Source organism: Poromitra crassiceps, assembly GCF_964638095.1.
Source record: "Poromitra crassiceps genome assembly, chromosome: 7".
NCBI classification, from domain to species: domain Eukaryota; kingdom Metazoa; phylum Chordata; class Actinopteri; order Beryciformes; family Melamphaidae; genus Poromitra; species Poromitra crassiceps.
In genome coordinates this window covers 41969501-41993481 of record NC_139628.1, presented here as the reverse complement: position 1 = coordinate 41993481, position 23981 = coordinate 41969501, and the positions used below count along the sequence as shown (strand labels likewise).

The window sequence follows — 23981 nt, the reverse complement described above, 5'->3', positions numbered from 1 at the left end:
CCAGTCTTTTACAAACGCTAATACCTCCGTCTCTTTAAGTGAGCGCTGTGCAAAACCAACACGAGTGCTTCAGAGCGAGTAATGAATGCCTTGGCCTGCCTAGTTATTTGTCTCTTTCTCTTGTAGCTAATGCCTTTGTACTGTAAGACTGTACTTTGTATCCAGGGGTTTTGTATAGCAGTGAGTTGTTATTATAGCTCATCACTTGAGCATGTAATACATGTAAATCTCAGTGTCAGTAACGCCGTCCCCCTGAAGCCCATTATTTGTGACAAGCGTGTGAGACGGTGTTTGTTTTCTGCTGTGCTGCAGGTGAGTAATGAGATCATCCGCCTGTGCTGTGGGAGCATCTCTCTGGACAGGATCTTTGAGGGCTACGTGACCTCCAGCAAGCAGAGCCTGGGCGACTGCATCACCTGCTGCCTGGCCTGGAAGGAGACCTACCTGCAGGAGGCGCACGTTCACCACAAGTAGGAGAACGCTCACGCTGTGTCGGGGCTATTAGCAGGTGGTCTCAAATTAAACTAGAGGGCACTCTGTAGAGTGCATACCTCCGCCAACCTTTCAACAAAGTTTTGTGGTGTGTGACGTCACGCCGTTTGTAACTCAGGCGCCTTTTTGTGATTGGCCAAGCCTGTCGCCACGCCCCCTTTTGGCCAGTGGGCGTGGAAAGTTAATCACTTCTTTTTTCTCCCTTTTTTTTAATCCCATCTACCCAATTGTACAATTATTCCCCCTGCTGCCCGGGTCGCTTCTCCACCCTCTGCCGATCTGGGGAGAGCCGTAGACTAGCACCATGCCTCCACCGAGACATGAGCAGTAGCCAGCCGCTTTTTTTCAACTGACAGCTGGAGCCTCACCGGTAGGACGTAGCACGTGGGAGGATCACGCTATTCCCTCTGAACAGGCGCCCGAACAGAGGAGGTGCTAGTGCAGTGACCAGGACAAATACCCTCAAACCGGCTTCCCTCCCGCAGACAGAAGCCAATTGTACCTGTATGGACGCCCGACCAAGCCAGAGGTACATGTAACATGAGGATGCAAACCTGTGCCCCTCGCGTTGGTAGGCAGTAGGGGTGGGGGAAAAAATCGATTCACCTAAGTATCGCGATTTTTAATGTCACGATTTTTTTAATCGATCTTTTATTCCAGAATCGATAATCGCAAAAAAAGAATTTTTTTTTTTGGGTGCTTGCAGTCAGGCCACTCACTGAACAGCAGGCCAGGCGCCGCCTACTGGTTTACTAGTGGTTTTATTACTTTATTAGTTAGTCTAAAGTAATAATTGCACTTCAGGGTTAAAGTGGGTGCATCTCATTGTAAAATTGGACTTCAAACGGCCCAAATCTGGCTTCAAACGGCCCAAATTGGGCTTCAAACGGCCCAAATTTCACGCGCGTCGGCCCATATCGGCCTGGCCTGCTTGGTATCTAATGTCCAGCCTGAATTATGATCCCAGTCCACCCCTGTTTTTAACTATATCGCCCAGCCCTACTCATGCTATAATATACAGTCTCTAGTGTATGATTCAACTTTTCCCATGTTCTAATCTAGTGTAAAAAAGCAAACAAACTGAAAAAAATAAACAAAAATCGCAATAAATCGTAATATCGAATCGCAATAATCGTAGAATCGCAATACTTAAGAATCGCAATATAAATCGAATCGGCACCCAAGAATCGTGATAGTATCGAATCGGGAGATAAGTGAATCGCCACAGCCCTAGTAGGCAGGGACTTTACCGCTACACTACCCGGACGCCCGAAAGTTAATCACTTCTAAGTTGCCCCATCACATACTGTTCTGCACTTTCATGCAAATCCATTCATAACTTTTTGAGATATCCTGCTGACAAACAGACAGACAGACAGACACACACTCACACACACACACACACACACACACACACACACACACACACACACACACACACACACACACACACACACACACACACACAAAAAGACAGACAAACAAACGGGGGCGAAAACATAATCTCCTGGCTAACTCTGTTGTATGGTCTTAAATATCTAATTTAAGACCATACAACACATTAAAAGGTCTGAAGTATTGTAATTTCTCTTATTTACAGCATCTCATTTGGATGCAACTGTAAAATGTTTGAAAGTAAGGCAAATGGCAGTAATGTCTGTTTATTTTCCTATGCTGTATTGTATTACTTGTGCTTCCAGATGATTATATTAAGCAACATGCATGTTCACTCTAGCTAAATACAAGACAAGGTTTTTTTTCATACTGTTCATTTATAGTTGAAGAATTTCCCCCCCGCTGTGTTGAATCTGAAATGGCTTTTTTTGCCAGCATTCTATCGTATACTGATTATAGCAGTTCAGTTGAATTGTTATCAACAGTGGCAAATGCCTAAGCAACCTTGTGACTACTGTTGTTTTGCGCTTTTGTCCTGAAATTCCACACCTCTGAAAAATGTGACGTGGCAAATGATAGCATAATATAGAGCCATTCAGGCTAAATGATAGCATCATATAGAGTCGTTCAGGCTAAATGATAGCATAATATAGAGTCGTTCAGGCTAAATGATAGCATAATATAGAGCCGTTTATACTAAATGATAGCATAATATAGAGCCGTTCAGGCTAAATGATAGCATAATATAGAGCCGTTCAAGCTAAATGATAGCATCATATAGAGCCGTTCAGGCTAAATGATAGCATCATATAGAGCCGTTCAGGCTAAATGATAGCATAATATAGAGCCGTTCAGGCTAAATGATAGCATAATATAGAGCCGTTCAGGCTAAATGATAGCATAATATAGAGCCGTTCAGGCTAAATGATAGCATAATATAGAGCCGTTCAGGCTAAATGATAGCATAATATAGAGCCGTTCAGGCTAAATGATAGCATAATATAGAGCCGTTCAGGCTAATGACAGCAGATCAGAGGGCCTGCTTACTTCATTCAATGTGACAGCAAACACGCCGCACAGTGACAGCGGATCACTGCAAATATCTTGGTTTCCCCTCAGCCAGCTCCCTCCCTCACACATGACTTTTTGCGTGAAGTTACATCACCTCAGGCTTTCCTGGCCGGTAGTGAAGCACCTCGCACCCGAGCTTCAGAACTTCAAATCCACCTGAATGAAGACAACAACAACAACAACAACACAAAAGCAATAAGCGAAAAAGTTAAACTGAGCATTCTTCATCAGTTCATTTCCGTGTCAGTTTAAGCGAGGTTGTGGCTGAGAGAGAAAGCGGCAGACAGAGTGTTCATGTAGGATCACACAGGACAAAAAGTGATGGGAAAAACCGCGGCTGAAGTTATTTCTTTCCTTCAGTTGTCACAGTCAGTTGGTCGGTGCCGGTGGTTTTCTCAACTGCTGATTCTCACTTCCTTACTATGATTGCTCTGAGAGAGAGGGAGTCTGAAGGGCCCCCAATGTTTTCACTGGTAGACGCACACACACACACACACACACACACACACACACACACACGCACACACACACACACGCACACATATTCCACGCTCTCCAATAGCCCTTCAGGCTTCTGCACAGGCAATCGACCTCATCCAACCAATTAAAGACGGCGCTTAGTTCCCGATCGATGGCTGAGGTTGGGGCGGGGCAGGATGGGGACAGCGTGAGGGGAGGGGAGAGGATGGGGACAGCATGAGGGGAGAGAATGGGGACAGCATGAGGGGAGAGAATGGGGACAGCGTGAGGGGAGGGGAGAGGACGGGGACAGCGTGAGGGGAGGGGAGAGGACGGCGACAGCATGAGGGGAAGGGGAGAGGACGGGGACAGCGTGAGGGGAGAGGACGGGGACAGCGTGAGGGGAGAGGATGGGGACAGCGTGAGGGGAGAGGACGGGGACAGCGTGAGGGGAGGGGAATGGACGGGGACAGCGTGAGGGGAGGGGAGAGGACAGGGACAGTGGGGAAAACTAAACCCCTTTAGGAAGTTTTTATTTCCTCTCTCTGTCTAATGTTCTTCACCCCCAGATCACACTTAATGGGTCAGTGCAGCAGGAAGTTAATTTGGAGTGAGAAAGTGGGCACATGTTGCATCACTCTGTTGCAGATGCGTTGCGACTTGCGAGGAAGCTGCTGCATGCTTTGGATTTGTTCCAATTGATGCCTTGATAATCTGTGAAATTGCTTTGCGTTGTTGTGTGCGGTGTGCTTTTTTACCACTTCTGTCTGTTGTAATGAGAGCTTTTCATCAGACAATCAAAGTTGCAATGAAACTCCATGTTGTGATACTACAGTTGATAATCACGGCTAATTAGTTTAAACACAAAATCCTTGAACTCTGCACATGACTCGCAGCAACATATTTATTACCGATAAGTGTGATCCCATCAGCGTTAGTTCAACTACGCTCTCACATGCACCAGAATGCACAGGAACAGATCATCATGCGTCAATCTCTTTGACTGACAGTTTGCATGTGGGAATCAGGGGTAGCTGTATACAGTAGTAGTGACGTGTAAGATACAAAATGCTGTAAGTTAGAGAGAGAGAGAGAGAGAGAGAGAGAGAGAGAGAGAGAGAGAGAGAGAGAGAGAGAGAGAGAGAGAGAGAGAGAGAGAGAGAGAGAGAGAGAGAGAGAGAGAGAGAGAGAGAGAGAGAGAGAGAGAGATGCCAAACATGCCATTGAGATCAGGGATATTTCCTTCTCGCATCCGTTTCCTTTATTTATGGAATTTCCAAGGGACCTTGAACTTGAAATGCCTCTAGGAGAAAGATAGCCACCTTTTGAAAAATAAATGACTAACATCCCCCGCTATCTGCAGTCAGTCCTCCTTCATCGGTGACTGGCGAGGGAGGCAGGGAGGAGGGTGAGGGAGGCAGGGAGGAGGGTGAGGGAGGCAGGGAGGAGGGTGAGGGAGGCAGGGAGGAGTGTGAGGGAGGCAGGTAGGAGGGTGAGGGATGCAGGGAGGAGGGTGAGGGAGGCAGGGAGGAGGGTGAGGGAGGAGGGTGAGGGAGGAGGGTGAGGGAGGCAGGGAGGAGGGTGAGGGAGGAGGGTGAGGGAGGAGGGTGAGGGAGGCAGGGAGGAGGGTGAGGGAGGCAGGGAGGAGTGTCAGGGAGGAGGGTAAGGGACACGGAGCGGGGTGAGGGAGGCAGGGAGGAGGGTTAGGGAGGCAGGGAGTGGGGTGATGGAGGGAGTTAAGTAAAGAGACAATCTGTTTTTCTCCCCTTCAGATATCACACCACGCCAGCCTGTCACCCACACAGCTAATATCACAGTCAGTCCACACACAGGGTTCAGCCACAGGGCAGGGATGGAGGAGTAAAGGAGGAGAAGAACGGGTGGTCGCTCCTGGTGATGTCCCTGCAAGGCCGTGGGTTTGAACTCCCCCGTCTCCCAACTTTCCTGTGTCTTCCCGCTGTACATTATGTGATGAATAGAGTAGAGCTGATTAGTCGATCAACAGAAAATTAATTGACAATTTTTTTTTCTGACTTAAAAAAATTACACCGATTGACCTCACGGTGGCGCTATACATTAACTGCCCTCTTTATGTTTTGGTTCATAACTTTGGAACCGTAGCATCTACAATCAAAATTATTTTTTCCCAGGTTTCCTTGACTCACCCCACTTTTACTCATTGCTGTGATCTAAAAAATTACACTTATTCACCTGATAGTGGCGCTATAACAGCCCTCTTTACGTTTTGATCCATAACTTTTGAAATGTAGCGTCTACAATCAAAATTCTTTCGCCCCTGGATTCCTTGCCTCCTGCCGCCTCTACTCACATAGGCCTGCTTATTTCCCGCTTACAACTACTTAGTACACCCTAGCAACCATCTACAAACGCCCTAATGAGCAGCCAGAAACACCCTCGCAACAGCCTACACACATCCTAGCTACACATTGCCGATTGGGGCAGCATTTAAACTGGATCGAAGGGCAGGGGCGTTGGGGGTGGTTCGTCCCGAGGACAGCAAGCACAATACAATTTTCGTTAAATTTTTTGCATAATCTAGTTTTTTTATAATCTCTCATTCCAGCTTCTTCAATGTGAAAATTTTCTGGGTTCTTTAGTCTTCTATGACAGCAAACAAGATTATCTTTGGGTTGTGGACTGTTGGTCAGGACAAAAGACATTTGAGGACGTCATCTTGGGCTTCGGGGAAAAAGTGATGAAAAACGTTCACCATTCTGTGACATTTTATAGACCACAAACAACTAACCGATTAATCGAGAAAATAAATAATCAACAGATTATGATTACAGATCCATTATGAAAGTAATCATTAGTCGCAGTCCTAACATAGAGAATATGCAAAAGTGGGAAATGGAGATGGGTGATTGAGGCAGAGGGGGAGGAGGGAAAGGAAACGGGGGAAGAGTGGAAAAATGAGGGAGGAGCCTGAGAAATGGGAGGGATCAGTTGTGTCTAAAAGATGAGAGAGAGACCAATGGAGGAGTGTTGTATGGACCATAAGACAGGTCGTTAATGAGATGCTGCATGGAAGACTCGTGCATCAGAATACACCTCACCAGTTCTGACACCGGCCAACCCTCGCACATTTTCCCACTGTGAAAAGTCTGATCCCGGGAAATTGGTGAAGTGCCGTGAGACGCTATGTCAACATAACGCAATCCCAAAACCCATTTATTAGTGCCCCTAGGCCTCCCCCCTCTCCCACTTTTTCCCAATCACGCAGAATAAAGTCATACATTGAAAATCCATTGGCAAATTGTCACCGGCACCACAGGAGCCAGACTGTAGTGCCGCTCCTGAAACACACTTCCAACTCACGCACACGTCGTTTTCCACGTGTTTCCGTGCCGATAAATTCCCACGCAGCGTACAGTTAAGTGCAGTAAAGTCATTCTAGGACACGTTGATTGCAGAAGGAACTGTAATTGCTGTTAGTAAAGCTATTTGACGTGTGAATACATATTTTTTATTTACTTATAAATTAACTTTTTAGTTCATTTTAGGCCGTTTTGTTGAGGCTTCTTCAGAAAATTCATAGATATTGTGAAGTGTATATTGCAGGTTTTGTGGTTTTTGTGTAAACTCATTTGTTTTGTAAGCTGCCGTTTGTACCATGTTGTAAGGACCATGAAAGAGTGGGGGAGCATTTAGGTAGCATTAGTCCATTAGAGAGAGAGAGCTACCAGGGGCAGTGTGGGTGTTTTCCCCCCCAGCCAGGTGCTCAGTCTGCAGGCTGTCAGAGCCAGGGAGAGAGCCTCCCCTCGTCCACAGGCTCCAGACACGTTCAACAACAACAACAGCTTTCAGCCTCATCACACAACACCTTGACTTCATCAAGCAATAAAGCAGGTGTTGAGCTCTTCGTCGGCCCCACACCATTTCTCTTTCTCCGCTGCGTTTCACTCACTTGGCCTCTCTCTCTCTCTTTCTCTCTCTCCTTTCCTCTCCTCCTATCCTCGCTCCCCCTCGTTCTCTGTCTCTCACTCAACAGCCAATTTAAGGCGGGCGAGTCGAGGGAAGAGTGCAAAACACATTCACAGATCCATCAAAGTTGAGACTTCACTAGGAAGATGGCCATGAATCACAGCCAGCTTCTCTGCTCTCGTGCCGCCTCTCCTTTACTGTTAGGGACACACACACACACACACACACACACACACACACACACGTGTGTCTGTGTGTCTGTGTGCGCGCACGCCACACACTGAACAGTTTATTTAGTTTATATAACCCTCAGGGGTGTTAGTCGATATGGTTCGTTTCTGTGTTGTGTGTGTGTGTGTGTGCGTGGTGTGCGTGTGTGTGTGTGTGTGTGTACGTGCGTGTGTGTACGTGCGTGTGTGTGTGCGATACTAGATCTATCTAGTATGTGAATGTACGTGTTGTATGACCATGGCGTGGTGACACATGATAAATGTGAGGTTGGCCGCAGTCTGCCCTCCCTCCTCTCTGTCCCCCCGGTGGCCTCTCTGGTGCTCTCGCTCTCTCTGTCTCTCTCTGTCTCTCTCTCTCTCTCTCTCTCTCTCTCTCTCTGTCTCTCTCTCTGTCTCTCTCTCCCTGTCTCTGTCTCTCTCTCTCCCTCTCTCTGTCTCTCTCTCTCCCTGTCTCTGTCTCTCTCTCTCTCTGTCTCTCTCTCTTCCTGTCTCTGTCTCTGTGTCGTTTTTCTCCATCTCTGCTTCTCCCCTTATCAGACTTTTTCATCACCCTCTCCTCTTCCTTCCTGTTTCCTTCCTTCTTTTCCGACCACTGGCTCGTTCGCTGGCTCGTTGCACATCCATGGAAGACAGACAGACAGACAGACACACAGACACACAGACACACACACACACACACACACACACACACACACACACACACCTCTCTGTCTTTATTTAACCATTGGCTCTATTACAGTGGATATTTTCCCAGACAATGGCTCAGAAGGCGGCGAGCCAGGCGAGCAGAATGAGAAGGGGAGATCTCTCTATCCTTCATCACATGGAAGCCAGGGCACTGGCCCTCCCACTGACTGAGATGAATGAATTTAATATATCTCCCTTTTGAAGCACAGATGACCTGGCGATATGGCTCCCTCTGTCTCTCTATCGCAGGAGGCCTTTTTACTTTGTGCTCCGCCTGTGACGGGCAGGAAGACTTCTGAATGGATTCTGACAGATACTCATTTGTTTCGTGGCCCGATGTGACTCGCGTATATATCTTTGTCCATATACTGTAGAATCGACCACCCCCCCCCCCCCCCCCCAAACACTTTAATGATTGCGTGATAGCGCTTATCACGGGGGTTTATGTTGGTGTGTAAACTTGGCTATCTTCAGCCCTGTTTCTGGAGGTATGGCTGTGGGCATCTTGCATTAAAGTTAGCTTTGCAGCTGAGCCGTTGTAGCTCGTGATGTGCTAATGCAGTAACCTGACGCTGCCAGGTGGGGCAGTACTAATGCAGCGGTTCCCAACCTTTTTTGGCTTGTGACCCGAGTTTGACGGACCAACAACCTAGGGACCCCAGACGTTTTTCCTCAGAATTCTGACATTAAAATCAGAATGCAGACTTTTTTGACTTTGACTTTATTCTGAGAGGTCTGACTTTAATCTGAGAGGTCTGACTTTAATCTCAGAATTCTGACTTTTCCCCCTCAAAATTCTGACATTAAACTCAGAATTCTGACTCTAATCTCAGAATCCTGACTTAAACTCAGAACTCAAATATTCTTTTCCACATGTGGCCCTAATCCTCTTTGGTAGTTTTAAATTGTGTGTGGTGTAAAAAAAAAGAAAAAATCTTTTGAATTCCAGGCGAGGTTTGGAACCACCGTGCTAATGTGACGTAAAAATAATAAGTTTGATCTGTTTAATCAGTGGCGGATCAAAGGGTTATTTACATTTTGTCCTTTTATTTTATAGTCCTCCAAGGGGAAGTTGTCTTTCCATCCTGTGACTGGGGGCAAAGGTCAGTTGACGAGCGTGGCACCTCTGGTGCAGGGAAGGGTTGCACATTCAGCAGGTATGGCTGCATGGGGAATTGAAGACAGAACCTCCAATTAGGGGTTGGGCAACCTCACTGACCACTAGGCCATCCTGCTGTCCAGAAACCACAGCGGATAGTGGCGGGATTCAAACCCACACCTCTAAATAGACTACTGCCTTAAAGTGATGTTGAACTTTGGTAGTACCTTGGGTAGTGCAGCTTCCTTGTCACAATATCACCCAAACATCTGCCATCTTATCTGTTGTGCATTGGAGAATTACGTTTTTCATCCTCTCTCCATTTACTGCCATTATATGGCGAAACAATTCTCCAAATCACACTTCTAGCACATAAACAAATGTGAACAGAAGCAGATTCTGACAATATATAAAAACACTACCAAGTGTTTTACCGAAATCCAGTGTCCAGTCCAGTGTCGTAATAGCTCACAATCCTCCGCTGATTGATCGGCCTTCTGAAGCGCTCTTACTGCTGCAGGGTCCTCAGTTTGTACAGGTCTCCTGCGTAGGTGGCATCGTGGAGCTCCCAGTCATCATGCCCTGCTGAGCAAACATTCCTTCAAGTCTGTCACTGTATTACACCGGCTATGTGTGTACGCTGTGTCTCAAACGGGATGCTTTATGAAGGGCCTAAAGTGTGTTTTGGACATTATGACATCTAACATTATGACATCATGACAATATGACATCATAACATTATGACATCATGACAATAACATTATGTCGTGACATTGTGCTATAATAACATTAAGGCTGATGACATCACTCACTGATGACACATCACAATTGCTCGAGTCGTGTCCAGCTTGAACAGGACTCTTATGTTCTGCTAACATCTGGTCCAGATTGTGCCACAGAGAATTTCGTTCAGTGAATCGGGTGGAGATCGGGATTCGGTGCATATTATGGCGAGCAGCAGCGGCTCCAAAGCCGGGTTTATAGAAAAAGAAGTTGGTGGGAAATACAAACTTGTCAGAAAGATTGGATCAGGATCTTTTGGTGACATATATCTGGCCATCAACATCACAAATGGAGAGGAGGTAGCAGTAAAATTGGAATCACAGAAAGCCAGTCATCCACAGTTACTATATGAAAGCAAGCTGTACAAAATCCTACAAGGAGGAGTTGGGATTCCACATATAAGGTGGTATGGGCAGGAGAATGACTGTAACATGCTAGTCATGGACCTGCTGGGACCCAGTCTGGAGGAGCTGTTCAACTTCTGCTCTCGTCGCTTCACCATGAAGACGGTCCTTATGCTTGCAGACCAGATGATCAGCAGAATTGAGTATGTCCACACAAAGAACTTAATCCACAGAGACATCAAACCAGATAACTTCCTCATGGGCATCGGCCGTCAATGTAACAAGTTGTTCCTTATTGACTTTGGTTTGGCCAAGAAGTACCGAGACAACCAAACACAGCAGCACATCCCCTACAGATATGACAAGAACCTGACCGGGACCGCCCGCTATGCCTCCATCAATGCCCACCGGGGCAGTGAACAGAGTCGTCGTGACGACCTTGAGTCGCTAGGCTATGTGCTGATGTACTTCAACAAAACCAGCCTGCCCTGGCAGGGATTAAAGGCTGTCACTGAGAAGCAGAAACACGAGAAGATCTCTGAGAAGAAGATCTCCACTCCTGTGGAGGTCCTCTGTCAGGGTTTCCCAGCAGAGTTTGCCATGTATCTGAACTACTGCCGTCACTTAAGCTTTGACGAGGCTCCAGACTACCCCTACCTGCGCCAACTGTTCCGCAACCTCTTCAGGACGCTGAACCACCAGTACGACAACACGTTTGACTGGACCATGGTGAAACAGAAAGCAGCCCAGCAGGAAGGCTCCTCCGGGAGCCAGGGCCAGCAGGCACAGGCGCACGTTTCTGAGCGGTCTGTACTGAGGGCAGATGGTTACCATTGGTAACCATGAGGAGCCGTCTCTTCCTGGACGAGCCGACACCCAGAGCCTGCCTCTCTCCTTCCATAAACAGCTTGGAAACAGAATGGGGAAGCTGTTTATTTGAATGTATGACTTTTATTACTATTGCTTGCACTGGAAGATTCAAGATTTTTAATGTCACTCCGTAGTACAAGTGCTGTACACACGTGTGAAGAATTCTTATGCTGTGGGCTCCGTTACAGACAGGAAGTGTCACGTGCAAATTTTTTGCATGTCTCGTGCTCTTCGTGAGCAGTTGGTGGGGGCGCGGCTGAGCCGCCGGCCGCCTTATTGTAGTAGTGCGTATGGTTGGGTACCGAAACCCGGCACCGATTTGGTAACGCAGATTTAGGTACCTCTTTTTTATGTGCCATGGCCGAGCTGCTGAGTGAAATATCCGCCCTTGGGTGCTACGAAACCGGCGCTGCACGCACCTTCACTAACGTTATAGGGCATGACGTAACATTATCGTTTGAAATCCTCTTTACAGCCTCTTAAAAAAACTGCATTAAATTTGCATACATTTTTTAAAAGTACAGGTTCAGGCACCATTTTGACACGGTACCAAGTATCGTTTTAGCACTGGTATCAGAAAAATACTAAACTATCTAGTGAATTATGACCTCATCACGGTCTGTGACATCATCAGTGATTTATGACAATGACATCATCGGCCACACCTTATTAGACTCCGTGTCTTCTTTTGGATGTGCTTGCCTTACACCCTGTTTTTACAGACACATTTCCATTAAATAAACAAGCACAAATTCGCTATATGCCAGGCAGCTTGTGTGTTACTTACTGATGACATCACTGATGATGTCATCTGGCTGCCTGGCAAAAATATTGCCAGGTAGCTGGCTGCCGGCCACTGATGATGTAATTTGTCCTCAGGGTTGTGAGTCAGTCAGTCAGTCAGCTTCAGACAGAGCCAGATTTAGGCCGGCAGCCAGCTAGCTTTCCTGGCAAACCTACAGTATGCTAGGCAGCAATGTGTGACAGACACTGGTGAGTGATGTCACTTGAGCAAATGTGATCTCAACAGTTATGTCATCAGTGATATCATCAGTGAGTGATCTCATCAGTGATGTCACTTGAGCATTTTGAGGGTTGAGTCAGCCCTCCATCCGACCTGGGTCATCCCACACTGAACCAACATCCATGTAGAAAATATGGCCTTCATCACTGGTATGATAAAATAGAAAATCACGCACTTTGCACGCTAAATAGACCCCTTATACGACTACGTCACACTGACATCACGCAGCGTCAATGCGCATGACAGAGGCATAAAGACAGAGTCCGCGCAGCCGTGGCAAGTAGTTTTCCAGTGGCTGGAAAACTAGACGAGCTAGACATGTCTTCGTGTTGTGCAGTGGGATGCCAGAATCGGAAAGCTATTGTAGCAGCGTATTCGGGTCCGCCTATTCACACTTGGTTAATAAAATAATAAACGATAGAGACAGGCTGTAACGTTATAACAAGCTTCACCTAATTCTCCCCACATATCCTGTTTGAGGGCAACTCGAGGGAACATACACAGCCTCGCATACACACGCAATAGAACACAACACAACACTGAACAGTCTGTTACACTATCAACAAAGCAATGACTAAAGACAAGTTTTACAGAATCCCGTCAACTCATACTGCTTTTAATGCTAACCGTAGGCGTCTTTGGTTGCAAGCCGAAAGAGGAAATCATTAAAAATGCCGGACTTTGCAGTGCTCGCTCATTTCATATCAGGTAAGCCGTAGCTGTAGGCTGCTAGTAACAGCCACATTGCTCGGTTAGTTAACAACCAAGTAACGTTAAATAATGTCATTGAGTTGAACTGATTGGAACGAGGACATCATTAAAAAGGCCCGACTTTGTAGTGCTCATTTCATAATCAGGTAAGCTGCCTGTAGCTGTAGGCTGCTAACAGCCACATCGCTCGGTTAGTTAACAACCAAGTAACGTTACATAATGTCATTATTGAGTTGAACTGATTGGAAAGAGGACATCATTAAAAATGTCATTATTGAGTTGTGTGCATTATCAACATAACAATATATCTTTGCAAGTTACAGAATAACTATCTACGCTATGTATTGCTGGCCACTCTAGGCTTGGCCAATTCTTCTTGTCTTTTATCCATTGACACAGCGCCAGTGCGTATGGGTCTGTGAGACGTATGCCATTAACCAACGTTAATTGCGATGCATAACATTGCTTATCACTAGGCGATAAGCTGTTGTAGTAAGCCTAGAACTGCATTTTAAAACTAAAATCTAACTGTGTCGCAGATGGGCACAGAGCAGGCCTGACAGCGGGGCTTTTACACAGCTCTCTGTGTCTGTCAATGCTGGGCTCTCTGCTTTTTGCCTTCATGATGCGCGCGCAGCTCCAATGTTGACAGCTGTATAAGGGGTCTATAAAACATGGGTGCACTTCTTTTTGAGGGTGTGTGTGTGTGACAAAACTCATGACACACAGTAGTAGGATTCTAATACTATTAAACCTAGAAGATCCCCTCCATGTTTTAAGATGTATAAAGACTATACAGTATTTTGATTAATTTGTGTGATATCGTTTTTCCACAAAAAAAAGGTGCACGTAATGCAGGAAACCTGGGTCAGCGCGCAAGATGAGAGAGACAGACGCATCGCATCGTTTGTGTCTGCCGTGCATGACAACTAAAGTCACTAGACGGTTTTGAACATGTAAAAGGAGTAGAAAGTACAGATATTTGTGTTAGAATGTAGTGAGTAAACATAAAAAGTTGTCAGAAAAATAAATACTTACGTTATCTGTACTTTTGACAAGTCTACTTAAGTACGGTAACAAAGTATTTGTACTTAGTTACTTCCGCTGTTGTACAGTAAATAGGTGAAAAAGGTGTTCATCGATTGTCAGAATCTGCTTTGTCAAAGTCCTGTCTCCCGAGTGTGTATGTCTGTGTATGTCTTTGTCAAAGTCCTGTCTCCTGAGCATGTGTCTATGTATGTCTTTGTCTGTGTGCTGTGCATGTGTACTGTATGCGTGTGCTCCCAGCCCTGTGTAAGCCACAGTGACCCCACAGTCTTCTCTCCCTCCTCGTCTCCTGAGAGGGCAGAGCTGTTGGCGCCTCCGGTCCTCCCTCAGGCCCTTATAACCTACTGTCCCAGCACCACGTTGTAAGTCCCACTTAATTAGGTCCCAAATTGGATGGATTTACGCTTATCCAGACACCAAAATGTCTTTTATTGGGTATTCCTCCCACGAGGTTAGGGCCACACTGATCAAATTAAACACTCAGACTGCTGCACAGCCAACTACACTGCTAAGTACTGGATGTTCTGCATGCATGGATGACTTTATAGTGCACACACGCTATACATGCTGTATTCATTTACCCCCCCGACACAGACACACATGCAAATACACACACACACCCATAGTGACTGTACAGTTACTGTTACTGAATGAACACAACCACCATCATTAAAGTTGCTTTGGGGAAAAAATAGGATGTAATGATAATTGTTAGATTACTCTGTGTGATCCAACAACTAATGCGTCAGATGGAGTGTTATGTTAAAGTGTTATGATTGTAAGATCATAGAAACATAGATGAAAACGTCAATTTAGGTGTCTTGAAATAATGACTTATAGTAAATGGCATTTGAAGGTAGCCTACCAGCTCCTCTCCACAATGCTACACGCACGTGCGCACTCACGCACGCACACACACACACACACACACACACACACTTCCCTATTTAGACCCCTATCTTGAGGAATTGTCATGCAATTAGTCATTTTGTTTCTCCATAACAAAGTTAGCATTTGTCACAACCTTTGTTGTTTTAGAACTGTGAAGGTGTACCATGAATAAGTGTGATGAGCTAAACGAGGCCACAGTTTAAAGGGGAATTCGTTTTTTTACAACCTTATTTTCGTCTTTTTTTTTTATGATTTTTAACTCACCCTGAAAATAAATTTTCCAAATCTATCCACCACAACGCAATAACGAGCCCAGCCACGGCCTGAAACGGGATATGCGGGCATGTGCAATGTCAAGGTCACTGTGACCTCGAACGCCATTTTCAAGCTTATTAACGCGATATCTCAGGAATGCCTTGACGGAATTTCATAAACTTTGTCTCAAACATCGACTTGGACTCAAGGATGAACTGATTTGATTTTCGTGGTCAAAGGTCAAGGTCACTGTGACCTCACGAATGCCATTCCCAAGTTCATTAAAGCGATATCTCAAGAATGGCTTGATGGAATTTCTTCCAATTTGGCCCAAAACGTCGACTTGGGCGCAAGGATGAACGGATTACATTTTGGTGATCAAAGGTCAAAGGTCAAGGTCACTCTGACCTCTCCAACGCCATTTTCAAGCTTCTTAACGCCATATCTCAGGAATGCCTTGACAGAATTTAATCAAATTTGTCTCAAACATTAACTTGCACTCAAGGATAAACAAGGATTAGACTTTGATGGTTAAAGGTCAAAGTTCAAGGTCACTGACCTCACACACCCAATTTCCAAGCTCTGTAACGCAACATCTCAGGAGCGCCTTGACGGAACTTCTTCCAATTTGCCTCAAATGGCGATTTGGACTCAAGAATGAACTAATGGCGGAGGCATAAATCCGCGGTGCGGTCGTTCTAGTTATATCATAGCAACAGCAAGATAATGGCAGCTGTAATTTACCTATCCTGTTCGTGACGCCAGTTGTTGTAGAATGGAATTTCACCATCCCTCATCCGCTATATAATATATATAACCGCTAATATAAACCAAATGAATAAAGCCAAGAGTCCAGGAAGATGTCTTATGAAAGTATATTTAAAGCCATACATTCTCCTATAAACTGCATTATAGGAGGACTGAATCTCAATGTACACATCTGATATGTCATACAGAGTCCGAAATATTCAGCCGCGATGTCAAAAAGAAGAAATGATGAGATGCACTGTCCAAGGTTTTAGCAAAAGGAGAGAAATCCTCAATGCCACGGGTGAATCTGTATGTGTGAGATGCAATTATTAGCTTATTGATTAGGAAATGCCAATGGAACTTCAATTGAGAGAGTTGAAAGTTGAAAGCACTTCACAACAGGGCGAGTTGGAAGCACATCCGGAGCAGAGTAGCTAGCTATAGCACGCATAGTGCACAGACTTGAATGCTCTTTACCTTTTATTCCATAAAAGTGAACCTTTCGAACCACCCAGGTGACGTGACGGTGACGTGGAACACCGTAGCCGCACCTGAAGGCACCTGGCCGATCCCTGTCTGTGATTGGATGCGACCATCAGCCATTTTTATAGCTCAATAAACCTAGCATGCGAAAAACACATAGTTTCAGGGTGAGTTAAAAATCATAAAGAAAAGACGAAAAGAAGGTCCAGGTTGTAAAACCAGAAAGCCCCCTTTCACGCCCTGTATATGCTCCATTAAGAATTCCAAGTGTCTGTGTGTGAGTGTGCGTGCGTGGGTGGATGCGGGCGTGTGTGCGTGCGTGCGTGGCCACAGCTATGCCATTTTACATGAATCTTTCAGGAAGTTTAAAGAGCACCCCTGTGGTTGACCTAACAGAGCCGGATTTTTTTTAAATTAGGTAATTAGGGCCGACTAAATGGGCAAAAATTGCTAATTAGTGGCCACAATGAGTGAACACAGGTTCAGCACCATGGTGAGCTCCATTCATTAGCTACTGATGCAGGTCACTTGAGTGGAGGAGCACAACAGCTGAGCAGAGTTGGAATCAGCCCGGGGAAGTAGTGGACTATGAAAACTGTCTGGGGAGAGAGAGAGGAGAGGCTGCATGCCAACTCTGTGAGTGAGCAACTAAATGGCCAGTGATTGTGTGCTCCAACGGGTATCAGAATATGAACTATAATAAGAATGCCAAAGTTATGTATATAAAAAGAGGGTGATGTTGTTTGAGAAGCATTGGAAAACATAGCCCTTACATGCCCAAAACACACATGCTCCTGTTTTCATGTGAGCAGAAGTGTCTGTCTTCCAGAGCATGTGAGCGGAGCGGAGCGGCGATAATTACCGCTCTTCGCTCCCAGAGCGGTCCTTTCCACCCGCTCCAGCGCTCACGGCCGCTCCAGACCGCTCCGCTCCAGACCGCTCCCCGCTCGATACAGATTTCACCCGCTCGCACTCACCGCTCCGCTCCGCTCAAAAGAATAAAAGAGATCAAAAGGCCAGGGTGTTTTAATTTGCGTTTAAACTCCTGGGCAATGGGCATTGCTCACTACAAATAACATGAGCTCAGCAGAGTCAGCTGCATGTTCATTTCTCTTCCTTCTGGTCTCGCAGCAGCTGGCAAGAAAATAGTGGGCGTGCACATGAAGTAAGCCAAGTCTTATTGGAGCGGAGATCACAGTGCATCACAGTAGAGGCTGTCACTCATCCAAATCACGTTAAATCTGCGAGGGATATACTGTATATAGCACCTGGATTACATACATGTTTCACATAGGGTTGTGTTTTGATTTCTGTTTTATTTTGTCCAATATTGAAATGTTCTACAATTGCATGTTGTGCTAACATAAACATTATTTCTATCTACCACTTAGCCTATTTAGGCTGATTTGGTTGCTATTTCTTGTCAATGTATTACTCAATTAGCCACGCACCGATGCATTCTGTTTCGATCACATCGAAACTGGAGCGGGACTGAGCGGTACTGAGCGGGTGATCGGTGCCGCTCCATCTTTCGCTCCGGTACCGCTCTGGTCCCCGCTCCCCACTCAAGCCAAAATCCCCCCGCTCCGCTCCACACTCCGCTCCGCTCACATGCGAGTGTCTTCTTGTGTGTGTGTGTGTGTGTGTGGGCGAGCATGTGTGTGTCGCACACACGCACAGGGCACCACAGTGCTGTTAATTTCCGCAGGAGCAGGGGAACGGCCACTAAAAGTATCATTGAAGTGATGAATGTGCCACTCGGCCTCGGCATCACTGTTTAATCTGAGTCATTGGAGAAATAGCACCGCATCAACTTCAAACCACTTCCTTTCATCTGCAGTTAGAGACACGGAGAGCTGCAGATGTGGACCCGCGTCGCCTTCTCCTTGTTTCTTATTTCTCCTGACCTGAACTTTACTGCACTTGGATTCTCTGCCTTTAAAATTGGTGCCTACATCTATATACAGTACTTATGCAGGGGAGGAATGTTTTTGGCATCCACTATAAGGAATAGGTATGTGTCAGACATCCACTACAAGGAATAGGTATGTGTCAGACATGGAGACTTGGACTTCGAGTCGTACTTAAGTCACAAACACAGTGACTTGAGACTTGACTTGTGACTCATCCTCAAAAGACTTGAGACTCGACTCGGAATCCAGATTTGGGACTCGTGAACAATCTTGGAAAAGCCCATAAATCATAGATTTACTGCATTATTTCATATCAATGTGAAGAATTTGGCTGATAATGATAACCGATATTAACATTGCAACATCTGACCGATACCGATATGACCGATATGTTAAAAAATCGGCCGATACTGGCCGATACCGATATGATTGCCGATATATCGTGCATCCCAAATTTTTATGCCTCTGCCGGCGATAGCCAGGCCGGAGGCATTATGGATCCGGGTTGTCCGTCCGTACGATGTTTGTTAACGCGATATCTGAGGAACGCCTTGAGGGAATTTCATCAAATTTGCCTCAAACATCGACTTTGACTCAAGGATGATCTGATTGGATTTTGGTGTCAAAGGTCAAAGGTCAAGGTCACTGTGACTTCTCGAACGCCATTTTCAAGCTTGTTAACGCGATATCTCAGGAGTGCCTTGACGGAATTGAATCAAATTTGTCTCAAACATCGACTTGGACTCAAGGATGAACTGATTAGATTTTGGTGGTCAAAGGTCGAAGGCCAAGGTCACTGTGACCTCTCGAACACCATTTTCAAGCTTGTTAGCGCAACATCAGGAATGCCTTGACGGAGTTTCATCAAATTTACCTCAAACATCAACTTGCACTCAAGGATGAACGGATTACATTTTAATGATGAAAGGTCAAGGTCACTGTGACCTCTCCAACGCCATTTTCAAGCTTGTTAACGCCATATCTCAGGAATGCCTTGACGGAATTTCATCAAATTTGCCTCAAACATTAACTTGGCCTCAAGGATTACATTTTGGTGGTCAAACTTCAAGGTCACTGTGACCTCACAAACGCCATTCCCAAGTTCGTTAACGCAATATCTCAAGAACGGCTTGATATAATTTATTCTGATTTGGCTCAAACATCGACTTGGACGCAGTTTGCATTTTGGTTATCAAAGGTCAAAGGTCAAGGTCACTGTGACCTCTCGAATGCCATTTTCAAGCTTGTTAACGCGATATCTCAGGAATGTCTTGATGGAATTTCTTCGAATTTGCCTCAAACGTCCACTTGGACTCAAGGATGAACTGATTACATTTTGGTGGTCAAAGTTCAAGGTCACTGTGACCTCACACACCCAATTTCCAAGCTCTGTAACGCAACATCTCAGGAGCGCCTTGACGGAATTTCTTCCATTTGCCTCAAATGGTGATTTGGACTCAAGAATGAACTAATGGCGTAGGCATAAGTCCGGGTTGCGGTCATTCTAGTTTATTATCTCTGCCAGAGGCAACCCCGGGGGGAGATTATGAGATTGGTTGTGTGTGTGCGTCCGTGGATGCATCTGTTCCAACCTCGCTGGTGTAGCTCCTGCATTTTACTAGTGAGGATGCCTATTGTGATGACATCATAAGTATGACATCATAAGTGAAATCACCAACCCTCATACGTCAGGTGTAACATCACCAATGATGAGATTATCATCAATTATGACATCATCACTGTTGACCTTGTCTTCAATGATGACATCATTCAATCCTTCAACAGTGACATCACTGTGGCATCATCCTTAACAGTGACATTTCAAGAGCGACATCAGTGAAATCATCAATTATGACATTTTCATCAATTATGACATCATCACTGTCGACATCATTGTCCATGTTGGTGTCGTTCACAACCTCAGCAGGGAAGGATTAATTACATCACTGATGGTATCACAATTCACTCTATGACACAATGCCTATGCCATCGGTGGTTATGACATCATCAGTGATTTTAACATGATGATGGTGCCTAAGACATAATAGGGGGTATGACATTGTCAGTGATTGATGACATCACTGATGATGTCAGACAGATATAGATACAGACATCATCGATGACATCTAGGGGTGTCACGGTACATGTATTCGTCCCGTGAGTTCACGGTACGTCACGACACGACGAATACGTCAAATCCAGAAGCACCTAAACGCTGTTTGAACGCCATTGAATTGAATTGAATTAAACGCCACAGAAGAAGCGGCTCAACGTTACATAACACTGACAAAGCTGTTAACTTGTAAACAAGCAACTTACATCGCGTGGGATGACAAGCAAGATGCGGTGAGGAAGAGGGGATGACTCCTTGTCATGTTCCAATAATCCATTAGATGACCGAACGTAATCATTATGGTAAACAAAAGGCTAGTAGGCTAACAGGCTAGTAACAGGCTTGCTGTCAATCTTAACGTCGTTCTTCTTCTGCCGTTTTATTCTTCTACTGAACATGTAGGTATTTTGCCTAGTGGCCGCTTTTAGATAGGATTCCAAATTAGTGCTTAAATCAAACACATCAATAGCAAATGCTACATAAAACAAATACACTTGTGTACAATAAAGATTTAAAGTGGGGGGAAATGCCTTCGCCCTGTCACTGACATCAGTGAAATCATCAATTATGACATTTTCATCAATTATGACATCATCACTGTCGACATCATTGTCCATGTTGGTGTCGTTCACAACCTCAGCAGGGAAGGATTAATTACATCACTGATGGTATCAAAATTCACTCTATGACACAATGCCTATGACATCGGTGGTAATGACATCATCAGTGATTTTAACATGATGGTGCCTAAGACATATAATAGCGGGTATGACATTGTCAGTGATTGATGACATCACTGATGATGTCAGATAGATAGATACAGACATCATCGATGACATCTAGGGGTGTCACGGTTCATGTATTCGTCCCGTGAGTTCACGGTACGTCGTTTCACGGTACGTGAAATGACACGACGAATACGTCAAATCCAGAAGCACCTAAATGCTGTTTGAACGCCTTTGAATTTAATTGAATTAAACGCCACAGAAGAAGCGGCTAAACGTTACATAACACTGACAAAGCTGTTAACTTGTAAACAAGCAACTTACATCGCATGGGATGACAAGCAAGATGCGGGGCGATGACTCCTTGTCATGTTCCAATAATCCATTAGATGACCGAACGTAATCATTATGGTAAACAAAAGGCTAGTAGGCTAACAGGCTAGTAACAGGCTTGCTGTCAATCTTAACGTCACTCTTCTTCTGCCGTTTTATTCTTCTTCTACTGAACATGTAGGTATTTTGCCTAGTGGCCGCTTTTAGATAGGATTCCAAATTAGTGCTTAAATCAAACACATCAATAGCAAATGCTACATAAAACAAATACACTTGTGTACAATAAAGATTTAAAGTGGGGGGAAATGCCTTTGCCCTGTCAAACAGCTGGAATACTGAGAGGGAGGCGCACCCCACTGGAAATCACTGCTCTAGAGTTAAACATTTATTCATTCCCACTTATTAGACACTATTTCTGATGGTAAAATTAGCGTAAAAAACAGAATTCAGAAAAATTCAAAGTGAAAAAAACAGAATTTGGGGTTTGTTGCTTTTTTCCCCGTTTTCGTACCGTACCGTATTCGTACCGAACCGTGACCCCAAAACCGAGGTACGTATCGTACCGTGACTTTTGTGTACCGTGACACCCCTAATGACATCACAATTGCCCATTGTCCATGTTGTTGTCGTTCACAACCTCAGCAGGGAAGGATTAATGACATCACTGATGGTATCACAATTCACTCCATAACACAATGCCTATGACATCATCAGTGGTTATGACATCATCAGTGATTTATAACAAATAATGCACCTCTCAGCATAAACTGTCAAGCAAAGCTGTACCTCAGGCAACTCACCAAATCTGTAAACATTGAATGGTGAAACAGATAAGTGCAATTGGAGACAGCGACGAACCATAAATTGGGCTTTATGCGTTGCGGTGCCTGGCGGAGATCTGCACTCTACTGAGTGCGTGCACTTTTCTAGTTATTTTTATTTTTTGGTGCTTTACCATTAAGGGTATATCTACTAATAATACTACTAACCAATACTGATACTGTATGCTAATAGATCTTCTGAATATTGATATAAGCGTTACACTGCATACTTACACTAAGACAAATTCCTCGTATGTAATCTTTGCATATTGCGGCAATAAAAGGGATTCTGATTCTGATAAAGGAGAGGATAATACAGTGTGCTTTGAATTCCTTAGTTTTAGCTATGCAGTGTTCTAGCACAGTGGTCCCCAGCCACCGGGCCGCAGACCGGTACCGGGCCATTTTTTTTTTTTTTTTTTTTTTTAATATAAACATAGGCTATAATATTATAGGCTGTGTGTGGTAGTTGAAACATAGTTTCAAGTTGACATTTATTTGTTTGTAGTTAAAACAAAAACATAAATACTGTATAGGCTACATACAGTACAACACAAAAGGCTGTTATTTACCCTTTGTCGCCATCTGGTGAGTAAATATATATGTAACTAAAACCATTAAAATTGACAACCGGCCCGCAACTTTTTTTTCATGTAGAGTATCTACCGGTCCTTGGCACAAAAAAGTTTGGGAACCCCTGTTCTAGCAGACCGGTTGAGTTGAGTAAGAGTTGAGACTTGACTTGGACTTGTGACCAAAGACTTGAGACTTGACTTGAATTATCCCCTCAAAGACTTGAGACCAGTGGCCAAGCACACCCCGTTTCCCAGGAAGGTGCAGAAGTCTTTGTTTAAGCTGTAATTCCTCGAATGGCCACTCGGGGGAGGGTGCAGTAGGCAGATTTCCCCATGTTAAAATGCCCGTCTTTTAGGATTAAACATCTTTCCAGTTAGAGCTGAAACACGGTTTTGGTCTATATAGCTAATTTCACCTTTTAATAACTGTAGGGGGGTCAATCTTTATATAACCCGCCCATTTGGAGTAAAATAGATGATAGAAAAGGGGGTGATTGACAGATCGCCTGTCCAGTGATCATGCAGCTTGCCGGTCACGGACCAATAGCAGGCAGAGCTGCAGCTCTGGGAAACTCCCATCTCACGTGAGGTGTGGGAGGACTCAACCCATTCCTTCCCCTCTGCTGACGAAAAATCAAGATGGTGACGGCCAACATTTGAACTCCAAGTAGAACAAATTAAATTGGATAGCTACGTCCATATTATTTATGTCTACGCTTGAGACTTGACTTGGACTTGCAAAAAATGACGTGAGCATTTCTGCTATTAGTTGGTTCACTACATAAATTACCAGTATATAAAGGGTTATTATTCAAGTCCTCTTCTGTAATGTAGACTACATGTGTGTCGAGGCTTGCATATTATGTACATAGCCATAGGCACAATTATATATGCTTGTGTCAGCATTAAAATGTTGCGTTTCAGTGTGTGTAACCATCCCATAAAACTTTATGGACACTGTGACC

General features: G+C 44.9%; 1 protein-coding gene across 1 annotated transcript in view; it reads left to right on the top strand.

Annotated features, from left to right (window-relative positions):
* dnah2 (dynein, axonemal, heavy chain 2) overlaps positions 1 to 23981 on the top strand; it is a gene marked incomplete at both ends in the record, with an annotated part of 313900 nt that overhangs the window by 15281 nt on the left and 274638 nt on the right. Inside the window, 4 exons of the mRNA XM_083640125.1 lie at positions 313 to 470; positions 10622 to 11315; positions 11617 to 11673; positions 14398 to 14519. Coding sequence (XP_083496251.1) covers positions 313 to 470; positions 10622 to 11315; positions 11617 to 11673; positions 14398 to 14519 — 1031 coding nt within the window. The remainder of the gene's footprint in view (positions 1 to 312; positions 471 to 10621; positions 11316 to 11616; positions 11674 to 14397; positions 14520 to 23981) is intronic.